A 12,420-nucleotide genomic window follows, 5' to 3' on the forward strand; every position below is an offset into this window, starting at 1 on the left:
TTGAAACACAACAGTTTGTTGTCATTATGTAATCTGAATTACATGCATACGTTCACAGTCAGACAAACATCAAGAAAACAGATGATCTTTGTTAATTGTTTCTTCTTCTGATCCAGTCCTTTGACTGTCAATCAATTAATAGCATGCTGTGGGTCCAGCATTTGATTGGTCAATTTTCATTTATGTTTAGTGGGAAGACCTATGTGGAGAATGCACGATCTTTTAAGAGAAAGTTTAATAAATTGAGTTTCCTCATCAAGCAATTCAGTTTATGCTTTACTAGCCAGCCTGCCTTTTGAAGCTATTCCCAAAGAAGAACAAGACAACAGATCTGAAGCAATTTAAGTAAAGAGGACTTCAAGGTGTTACTTCGGTGCTCTTTAAAATTTATCCACGGAGAGAGAAACAAAAGTAGATACAAATGAAAGAAACGCTGCAACAGAAGTATGTAGTAGACATGCCAGAAAAAGTACGGTCACTTTCTGCAAACAGCTGATGAACACCAAAGAGGCACCCAGTTTTCGAGCACGGGTAATTTCTTTGATGTGTTTGGTACATCTAATTTCATTTAAGGTACAATAACTATTTTAGCTCTGAGAACTTAATAACTTTGCCTGCTCCGTGTACAAAGGCTTTCCAGTTCCAGAGATCTTCATTTCCAGTGGGAAAGTGATTACTGAAAACTCCTTTACAATCTTGTTTTCATGATACCCACACTTATTTTCGTATTATCTTTATTGTTTAACCTTATTGAATGATGAACGTCACAAGTTTAACTCCTGTCGGAACATTGCCAAAGGACATTTCATCCCACTGGTTGCCGAAGGATTCCAACAGTTCTCACAATGCGTCCACTTTAAAGTGTGAACAAGTCAGTATTCCAGAAGAGATTTTCTTAACACTTGGGATTGTCAGTTTGGTGGAAAATAATCTGGTTATCGTAGCAATTATCAGAAACCGAAATTTGCATTCTCCAATGCACTATTTCATTTGTTGTCTGGCTGTGGCAGATATGTTGGTCAGTTTGAGTAATGTGATAGAAACAATTGTTCTTATCCTAATGGAGAGAGAAGTTTTGATGGTACAGAACCACATCCTTAAGCAAATAGACAATTTAATAGATGTGATGATCTGTAGCTCAATGGTATCCTCACTGTCCTTTCTGGGTGCTATTGCTGCTGACAGGTACATCACTATATTTTATGCCTTACGATATCACACCATTATGACAACTCAACGTGCTGTGATCATCATTGCCGGAATCTGGGTGGTCAGCAGTATCTCAAGCATCTTGTTCATCGTATACTCAGACAATAGTGCAGTTATCATCTGCCTCATTTCCTTCTTCTTTGTGATGTTGGTTATCATGGGTGCCTTGTATCTCCATATGTTTACTCTCGCTCGAATCCATGCCAAGAAGATCACGTCCCAAAACAAGAACCGAGCTACTCATCAGGCCACAAATATGAAAGGAGCCATTACACTGACAATACTGCTGGGACTTTTCCTCATTTGCTGGAGTCCTTTCTTTCTTCATCTTCTTCTCATTATCGTCTGCCCTAAAAATCCCTATTGTCTATGTTTCACTTCTCATTTTAACATGTTCCTGATACTCATCATTTGCAATTCAGTAATTGACCCCATTATCTATGCCTTCAGAAGCCAGGAGCTACGCAAAACCTTAAAGGAACTAATTTCCTGCTCCTGGTAGCTGTCTCATGTCTGCAGATGCAGTTTTGGAAAAAATGATTTATTTCAAGAAAGTAATATCAGCCTTACATGCAATTGAGTTCTCTCCTCCTGATTCCCTATCTCTACTATTAAAGTCTCTTCTACGATTACATGTTTCATTCAAAGTGTTATCTTCCATTATTCTCAGATTCAAGAATACCTCCCAACATCAGGAAATCCCCAAATGTTTTGGTGCAAGTGTAAGTAAGGAATGGTATTTTCATTTTTTTTGTCAGATTAATGAGATATTACTTCTGTGTCCAGCCATCCAGCCACTTGCCTTCCCACCATTTTTCGGGTGTGGTAACTATAACAAGAACCACATGTTCAGGTGACAATCATTAGAACTCCTATTCACTGTGAATTAAATATTTAAAAAAAACCACACTTGCAATTTATCAAAGTTACAATTGCCACCAGTGTAGGAATTGTGCTTGCAATATTTTTTCCTATAGAATTAATAAACTGCTTGAAGTGTCTTTGAGAACTACAGAGGCAGCAAGAAAAAATAAAATGGAATTAAAGTTCTGCATTTTATTTCAAGAGCAGGGCTATGAATTGAGAATAGTTGCTTTGATTATTTGCATTCCATTAGTTATATCATTAAGCTGTAGAAATTTTGAAAATATTTTGAAATGACATAGGAATGAAATCCTCATATTTTAAAAGCTGGAAGAGTCATTTAAATATTCCCAAGGATTTAATGAAGAGCAGCACAGTCTAACTACATTTTTTTATTCTTTCATGGGAAGTGAATGTTGCTGATTAAGCCATTTTAACATTTGTTGCCCCTCCCCAATTACCCTTGGGAAAGTAGTGGTGAGCTGCCTTTTTGACCTTCTGCAGTCCTTGTGGTGCAGGTACACGCACAAAGCTGTTAGGAAGGGAGTTCCAGGCTTTTGACCCAGCGACAGTGAAGGAACGACACTTCATTTCCAAGTCAGAATAGCGTGTGGCTAAGAGGCGAACTTGCAGGTGGTGATGTTCCTATGTATCTGCCGTCCTTGTCCTTGTAGCGGTTGCATGGTTGGAAGGTGCTGTCGAAGGAGACTTAGTGAGTTGTTGCTATGCACCTTGTAGATGGTATACACTGCTGCCGCTGTGCACCAATGTTGGACGGAGTGAATGTTTAAGGTGGTGGATGGGGTGCCAATAAAGTGCTTTGTCCTGGATGGTGTCGAGCTTCTTAGGTGTTGTTGGAACCACCCTCATCCATGCAAGTGAAGAGTATTCCATCATACTCCTGACTTGTGCCTTGAAATTTGTGGACAGGCTTTGGGGAGTCAGGAAGTGAGTTACTTGCCACATAATTCTCAACATCTCACCTGCTCTTGCAATCACAGTATTTATATGCCTGGTCTAGTTATATTTTTGGTCAATGGTAATGCCCACGATATTGATGGAGTCAAGGGAAATTCAGCGATGGTAATGTCATTGAATGTCAAAGGAGATGGTTAGATTGTTAGGGATAGTCATTGACTGAGATCCTCCAGTCCCGCTGTGGGGGATACAACAGGCCAGCCAAAAATCCACTGACTTCGGCGGCACCAGTAAACCCCCTCGGCAGGCAGGGCAACAAAATCCCCAGCAATTGTCTGACAATTATGTGGCATGAATATTATTTGCCACTTTTCATCTCAAACCTGAATGTTGTCCAGGTATTGCTGCATGTGGGCATGGACTCTATCAGTATATGAGGAATCACGAATGATACACTGTGCAATCGTCCATTAAGATCCTCACAATTATATAATGATATAAATTGAATTTGATGCTTTAGAAAGGATTTCTGCCCTGTATTCTCAGCCAGTCTACTCTACAACCATGCACAAGTTATTTCTCTTCACAACAACTTTACTTCAAAAATACTCCATTAGCTATGAAGTGCTTCAGGGCTTCTCGAGTTTGTGAAAAGCATGCTTTAAATGCAAGTCAAAGGTGAGCCAGACTTAATTTTCTATTTTCTATAGTGATCAGCTATGTAATCCAATCCAACTGAAGACAAGCTAAGGTATATCTTGGCTATGAATATCAGATATTAGGAGCTAGAATCGATCCCTTTTCAGTTAGGAGGCAGAACCAATCACATTAAACGGTCTAGAATTTTTAAAAATTGTTCTTGGAATACATTTATTACACGTCTGTAGTTAGTTTCAGAAAGTGGTGGTGAGGTTGCTCTTTGAATCAATATAGTTCTCAGTATTATTTAGGGAATTCCAGAATTTGACTCAGTAACAATGTAGGAGCAGCAACATAAGCAGGATAATGTGTAACTCAGTGAGGAAGTTGGATATGATGTTGCTGTTCTAAGTGATAGAGGTTGTGGGACTAGGAAGTGTTTTAAATTATTTAATTTTTAATTTAGTTTTTAATTAATATTGGTGAATCACTGTAGTGCATCCTCTAGTTAGTACCTCCTGCAGTGTGAACGAGGTGGTTAATGAGTCTAGTCGCATGGGTGCTAATCATGGACTTTGCTCAGTCTTCGGTGTGTAGTGGACAAATAGCAAGTAAAAGCTGAGTTAAAATTGCTTAATTTCATTTTTATTAGAATCCTCACAGCCAAGTAAGAAAATATTTTCAGTGCAGCCAGCATGATTCAAATTGAAGATCCTGAAGTGAAAAAGCGATGTGTTAATTTCCTGTACCATGAACCTTGCTTTAATACTTTAAATTTTCCAACATTTGGAAAATCACTTTAAAATACAATTAAGAAAAATAATTATTTTAGTGCTGCATTTTTAAAATAGAGAAACTTATTTTAGAATTGTGATTATGCCAAACAAGGAGCCTTTATTACACCATCATCACAAACTCATTACAAAGATCAGAAAAAATATGTAATTCATTTGTGAACAGACCAACAAATTGCATGAACATTTTCAACTCAATTCATCAATTAATATGATTTCAACACAGATACAGATAATACTAGCAAGATTGCAAAATATGAACTTACGGCACTTTATTGTGATTCAGTTCAGTCTGTTGCTGCCACAAATAACAAAGTTGGATGATGTTCTTATCTTTAGTGATGAAGCAAAAAGCTCATTGAATGGGAATAGTTTAATATCAGAACCAAAATCTGTGCAAAATAACAAGTGCATTTTGGTGGCACTCTCAATATAAATAATCACAATTTGATATTTTAAATCAACATATATTTACTTACAATAGTTTTATGATTCTTCCAGCTAAGTTATGATTTAAAGATAATATTAAAAATATGATGTAAGCCTGATATTACTTTTTCAAATATCTGTAAATGTGTACTAAGTGGAAAAATGTGCTATTGCACCGTTTGTCTATTGTGGCACAAATTCACTTAAAATTATGTTTAATAAAGTTACCTATTTTGATTGGTTACAATTTATTAATTATTACATAAACCTAAAATTTCATCAGACATTTGCCTTCTTTCACTGTGTGTTGCATATTTGAATTTATTAGACATTGTTGTGCACATGTGATTCTTTAAAACTGACCAACTTCAGGCAATTATATATATTTGGAACTTATTATAATAAATAATTTTATTTCCATTTCTTAATGTTTTCTGCACCCCTCACTTTTCTGCCATCAAGAAAGGCTGGAAAGCTGTCCTGAAGTGTCTGTCAATGTTCCTATACAACTGCTGCAAAACACATGAGAGCAGCCGGTTGACCACTTCTCCTGTTTTCCTTCCTCTCCTGTTAGAAAACATTTGGCTGCTGTGCTGCAGTCGTCACTGAGAAATCACAATACAGAGAACCATTGGCATGAACCCTACTTCTGCCATCCCATTCTATCTTGTTTTGCTGATGCATTGTGCTATACCATCAGCCTGCCCAGAAAGGTAAATAGATTAACAAACTTGGGGAATAAATAAAGGTTACATTAGACAGCATAAAATGGCATAAACTTTTCTACTTACAGAGGTCAGTTTTAAAGGCACAATTTATGCTCTTAGGCTCAAATCGTGTTTTTATTAAACTAATTTTATATTAGATTAAAGTTGCTACTAAAAGTGATCAGTTCTTCCTTTTTAATTGCATAGAGTTAAGACAAAGGATTACTATTATAATCAGCTGGACTGCTGATGAGTAGTGCTATTCTCTTGCCTTAAGTTTGAGGTATTCTATTTTTCTATTCAGCATATATGGAGGATTATTTGAAAAGTTTTCCACGTTGGCTTTAACTTCATATGTGATTTTTGTTTAAGGGGAGCTAAATGTAGCAAAATATTTTCTCAAACTGGCACGAAAGTGTTGGATATAAACATACAGTAAAATCTTTAGTACCTGTCATGCACGGGAAATGGTGCTGGTTAATCAAAAATGCCAGTTAACAGAGAGTTCCATTTACCAATGTTATCAGCGCAATACATGGTGCATGAACTAATACTCATGAAGTAAAGACCAGTATTCTTTTTACTTCTAATCTTCAACAGTGCTTCAAAACATGAATTAAAGTATAAAATAACACAGTATATAGGTACAGGTTCTGGATAACGTCATAATTGCTTCTGGTTGGTAAAGTGACAGGGGAATTTGTGTCAGGGGAACATCAGAGATTCTGGTTAATAGGGAATTATATTTGGTAGAGTGCCAGATAACATAAAGTTTATGTATTTGGTTATAAAAGAGGTCTTAGGAAATAAAAATGGAATATGAATTGTTACATAGATGAATGAGTGAATGAGAAGACATAGGAAGTTCTGTGAAGAACATTATTAAAAGGAATAATGGCAACCAAAACTGCTAATGTTTCTTTCATTGTAAAGCTTTACATTATGGTAAACAGTGTTTTGAGTTTCATTTGTATTTGGTATATTTACTAAATTTGTGTAAGATTTGTTATGCATCTTTAATAGTAGATATTGGGCTGGATCTTGCTAGAACGGGGCTTCTCTGTGCTCTCAGACTTTTTTCTGCTTCCTTCAGCTGCAAACATTTTTGTATTTTGACTTGATGGTGCAGCATGGGTAATAGCAAGGGAAATGTGGCATCTGCAACCTCAGTGAAAGGCAGAGTATTTATGTAACCAGTGAGATTTAAGGATTGAGAAAGAAACAGGAACAACTGAGAAGGAGAATGAATTAGATCAAATCAGGGAAAGGAGGATAGAATTAGAGAGAGAGAACGAAAAAGAAACAGAAAGCCTTAAAATTTAACATTTAACTTTGTAAAGTTCTCCAAGAGCAATTTACCATCTGAAGGAATAGAAAACCACAGTTTAAATAGTTCAATTTCTGGGTGAGAGAGGTTGATTGGCATTACATTAACAATGATCAAATTACTTAAAAGATACTTATGCTGTTAATTACAAGACTTAACTTTCTGTGCTGAGGTTAAAGGGCAATTAATGCGCAAATCTAGCAAGTTCTTAATATAATGGGGATGCCAAGGATGAGATTTTTTTTTATGAATCAAAGACTGGAGCAGCATAAATCCTCCAACCATTTCTGAAGAATCATAACTCGAGGCATATTTCATAAACCCTGGATTTGCTGGCCAATTTTCATATTAATAACAGCATATGTTGTTTATGCGCTGTTATTTTTCCAACTAGATCTGGCCCATTATGTCATGGAATTGTAAGTTTCTTGTTAAATTGATGTACTTTTCATAATTGTACAGGCCGTGCTTTAATTCTGTACCCACTTAAATTAATCACTATGATTGCAAAAGTTCACATTTAAACATTTTAATCTGGGAATGGAGAACATTCTGTTTTAATTTTAAATACAGAAACACCTGGATTTATTTACATAAATACTTCAGATGTGCAGCCAATTAGCTGACCAGTTTTTTGCACAGCACACAGATTAAGTGCTGTAATGCAACATTTAGGAATATCTACTGATATACCTTGTAGTTGTAAAAACTGATCTAAATATTATATTGTGCCTTGGAACAATCAGAGTGATTACAGTGAAAGGAGATTTTGTCTTAACTGTTGCCTGAATGTTTTTTGGAAATTCGAGATCTTCATAAATTTTAGGAGGTAGTTTAAATAAATATAATAGAGTATAAATTCAGTTTGGGCAGTAATGTAAAACAAGTGATAACAAATTAGTTACCCATGTTAGACTTTGGTCGATTTTCTTCCATTGATGTTGATAGGCTGCCAATTCACTATTGTCCATTCTGTGCTACTGAACAAAATTAATTTATACTCAAATGTTTTTCCAAAAATTTAATTTTGCAGTTATGGAAAATTCAATGCATCTGATCATTACATAAACAATCTGCCTAACTTTTGCAATTACATATTTTTTTTCACTTAGTTTTTAGTATAGTGGTAGTTGGGTTGTTTTGCAACTGTGACAGAACAATTATTTGATTATATGCATTGCATAAGATGTTGTGCTTCTCGCTGGATGATGAATTTTATATTTCCCAACCAATGTTCACCCTAATCATGCATGAACAGTCTTTATGCAAGTGTGACTTTGTTTTTCATGTGATGTTAATTTTATGCCTCTACTTATTTACATGTACTATTTTAAAATAAAAACTCAAATTCCAAACCCAGCGATGTTTACTAGTTAATTCTTTTTCATTCAATAGACCTTTGTTCTGTTGCATTTCTATCTGTGTGCCACTTCAAAGATTTTAATGTCTCCTCCTCTATAAATTGAAGGATATTGTTCACCATATGTACAGTAAGAGCTCATCCACATTGAAATAATTGTACAGCAGCTTTTGATCAAGAGAACCTTGAACGAGAAGTAGAAAATAATTTAAAAAAAAACCTGACTCCATCAATAACCAACATTAACACAGGTTGAAAGGCTCGGCATGATGCTGAACTCTTCTTCCGCCGTCTTCGTCTCCGGGCTCACTTCTTTGGGCAGGAGTCCTCTCCCAGTTCAACGAATCCTTTTACCCAACTCCAATATTCTCCCTCCACCTGGACCCCTCCCTCTGGATTCTTACCTTCTCTTGATCTTTTCATTGAGAACTGTCGGCGCGACATTAGTCGTCTCAATTTCTCTGCTCCTCTCACCCATTCTAACCTGTCTCTCTCTGAACTTACTGCACTCCATTCTCTCAGGTCCAACCCTGACATTGTCATCAAACCCACTGACAAGGGTGGTGCTGTTGTTGTCTGGCGCACTGACCTCTACCTCACAGAGGCTGAGCGTCAACTCGCAGACACTTCCTCCTACCTCTCCCTGGACCATGACCCCACCACTGAACATCAAGCCATTGTTTCCAGGACTGTCATTGACCTCATCTCCTCTGGGGATCTCCCTCCCACAGCTTCCAACCTGATAGTCACCCAACCTCGGACGGCCCGCTTCTATCTCCTACCCAAAATCCACAAACAGAACTGTCCCGGTAGACCGATCGTCTCAGCTTGCTCCTGCCCCACAGAACTCATTTCTCGTTATCTTGACTCCCTTCTCTCTCCCCTTGTCCAGTCCCTTCCCACCTACATCCGTGATTCCTCTGACACCTTACATTACATCAACAATTTCCAGTTCCCTGGCCCCAACCGCTTCCTCTTCACCATGGACGTCCAATCCCTCTACACCTCCATCCCCCACCAGGATGGTCTGAGGGCCCTTAGCTTCTTCCTCGAACAGAGGCCCGAACAATCCCCATCCACCACTACTCTCCTCCGTCTGGCTGAACTTGTTCTCACGCTGAACAATTTCTCCTTCAACTCCTCTCACTTCCTCCAAATAAAAGGTGTGGCTATGGGTACCCGCATGGGCCCCAGCTATGCCTGTCTCTTTATGGGGTATGTGGAACATTCCTTGTTCCAGTCCTACTCCGGCCCCCTTCCACAACTCTTTCTCCGGTACATCGATGATTACTTCGGTGCCGCTTCATGCTCTCGTCGGGACTTGGAAAAATTTATTAATTTTGCTTCCAATCTCCACCCCTCCATCATTTTCACGTGGTCCATCTCTGACACTTCCCTTCCCTTCCTTGACCTCTCTGTCTCAATCTCTGGTGATAGACTGTCCACCAATATCCATTACAAACCCACCGACTCCCACAACTATCTCGACTACAGCTCCTCACACCCCGCTTCCTGTAAGGACACCATCCCATTCTCTCAGTTCCTTCGCCTCCGTCGCATCTGTTCCGATGATGCCACCTTCAAAAACAGTTCCTCTGACATGTCCTCCTTCTTCCTTAACCGAGGTTTTCCACCCACGGTCGTTGACAGGGCCCTCAACCGTGTCTGGCCCATCTCCCGCGCATCCGCCCTCACGCCTTCTCCTCCCTCCCAGAAACATGATAGGGTCCCCCTTGTCCTCACTTATCACCCCACCAGCCTCCGCATTCAAAGGATCATCCTCCGCCATTTCCGCCAACTCCAGCATGATGCCACCACCAAACACATCTTCCCTTCACCCCCCCTATCGGCATTCCGTAGGGATCGCTCCCTCCGGGACACCCTGGTCCACTCCTCCTTCACCCCCTACTCCTCAACCCCCTCCTATGGCACCACCCCATGCTCACGCAAAAGATGCAACACCTGCCCCTTCACTTCCTCTCTCCTCACCGTCCAAGGACCCAAACACTCCTTTCAAATGAAGCAGCATTTCACTTGCATTTCCCCCAACTTAGTCTACTGCATTCGTTGCTCCCAATGTGGTCTCCTCTACATTGGAGAGACCAAACGTAAACTGGGCGACTGCTTTGCAGAACACCTGCGGTCTGTCCACAAGAATGACCCAAACCTCCCTGTCGCTTGCCATTTTAACACTCCACCCTGCTCTCTTGCCCACATGTCTGTCCTTGGCTTGCTGCATTGTTCCAGTGAAGCCCAACGCAAACTGGAGGAACAACACCTCATCTTCCGACTAGGCACTTTACAGCCTTCCGGACTGAATATTGAATTCAACAACTTTAGGTCATGAGCTCCCTCCCCCATCCCCACCCCCTTTCTGTTTCCCCCTTCCTTTTTTTTCCAATAAATTATATAGATTTTCCTTTTCCCACCTATTTCCATTATTTTTAAAATTTTTTTAAAAAATCTTTTATGCTCTCCCCGCCCCCACTAGAGCTGTACCTTGAGTGCCCTACCATCCATTCTTAATTAGCACATTTGTTTAGATAATATCACCAACTTTAACTTTAACACCTATGTGTTCTTTTGTTCTATTGTTGTTAACATCTATTGATGATCTGCTTCTATCACTGCTTGTTTGTCCCTACAACCACACCCCCACTCCACTTCTCTCTCTCTCTCTCTCTCCGTCCCCCACACACACACCTTAAACCAGCTTATATTTCAACTCTTTCTTGGACTCGAACTCAAGTTCTGTCGAAGGGTCATGAGGACTCGAAATGTCAACTCTTTTCTTCTCCGCCGATGCTGCCAGACCTGCTGAGTTTTTCCAGGTAATTCTGTTTTTATTTTGGATTTCCAGCATCCGCAGTTTTTTGTTTTTATCTCTGTGTTTAATTGACTGCCACTGCTCTTCAAGAAATGCCTACCTCCTTGAAGAAGTTCTGTTCTTCTCTGCGACAAGATTTCCGTACCTCTCTTTTGCCTTGCTCACCTTCATTGCTTTCCATTTCCCTCCTGGTCTAAAAATTTCTACTCTTTCTTGGACTCGAACTTAAGTTCTGTCGAAGGGTCATGAGGACTCGAAACGTCAACTCTTTTCTTCTCCCGTCAGCATGCGAGGGAGGGCCCTGCATGCCAACGCATAAAATGATGCGTGGTGACGTCAGGCGTGTGTCATTCCAAACTTCTATTTGGTGGGTTCGGCGCCAAACTATCAAAGGCCTGTTAAGGCCATTAATAAATGAATTAAACTGATTCTCAGCGCTGCCCATCCAACCTTAAGGCGGCCTTCACATTTTTCATGAAACCTCATCCATGAGTGGGATGAGGTTTCATGAAGGTTTTATTAAATAAATAAATAAAAATTTTGACAGTTCATAAACATGTCCCAACTCATGTCACACTGTCACATGAGGGGACATGAATGAATAATTTTAATCTTTCTTTTTCTCAAACTTTAAAACTGAGCTTAATGTACCTGAGGTAGCTCCATGCCTCAGGGAGATCTCTGTGCTCTTTCGCGTGCATGGTCAAATGGTGGAGCGAAGCCAATCGTGGGCAGTGATTGGCTCCATGTCTGCTCCTGACTGGCCTGCCCAACAGGGAGAAAATTCTCCTGTAGGTGTTTCTTTGCTCATAGCTATATACATATATACAGTATAAGGGGTCATGTGTTCCTTTGAGTCACAGTAAGGTGGTACTGCACCCAGTCCCACATTAACCCTTTCCTTGCCATACCCTTATACTACACTTTCCCCAAGTCTTTATCCAATGTATTTACAATGCAATCATGTTTACCCAACATATGTACATTACTTCTACTTCCCCTCCCCCCAAGTCTCTGTGTTTACAGGCTCAGGTGGTCTGGAGGCTTTATAATTCTTCCAGATCTTGTCCTTATAACTGATGGAGGAGTAGTAGATTCTGTTGTACTGGGTAAACCTTGATGAATAGGAGGTTGTTTTGGATATGGTCATTTTGGCATTTGGTTGGTTGATCTTAATTCCCTTTCTTTGTTCTTTGGAGTTGAACTGCTCCTTCCCAGCTCCCTATCTGATATTATCAATGGTCAGTGGTTTATCCCATCCCATATGGGGAGAACGAATGAATTCCCAGCTCGTCTGTAGTGCACAGGCTGTGTTTCTTCTTGGGTGTGGTTCACTGTGATGAACA

General features: G+C 39.5%; 1 protein-coding gene across 1 annotated transcript; it reads left to right on the forward strand.

Annotated features, from left to right (window-relative positions):
* Nucleotides 1-757: 757 nt before the first annotated feature.
* On the forward strand, nucleotides 758-10,397 carry mc1r (melanocortin 1 receptor; the record flags this gene model as incomplete). The annotated part of the gene is made up of 2 exons (XM_041191693.1): nucleotides 758-1,706; nucleotides 10,372-10,397. Coding segments are annotated over exons 1-2 (975 nt in total), but the record flags the coding sequence as incomplete, so codon positions are not given.
* Between the last annotated feature and the right edge of the window lie 2,023 nt (nucleotides 10,398-12,420).

Source organism: Carcharodon carcharias, chromosome 7, assembly GCF_017639515.1.
Source record: "Carcharodon carcharias isolate sCarCar2 chromosome 7, sCarCar2.pri, whole genome shotgun sequence".
In the NCBI taxonomy this organism is placed as follows: domain Eukaryota; kingdom Metazoa; phylum Chordata; class Chondrichthyes; order Lamniformes; family Lamnidae; genus Carcharodon; species Carcharodon carcharias.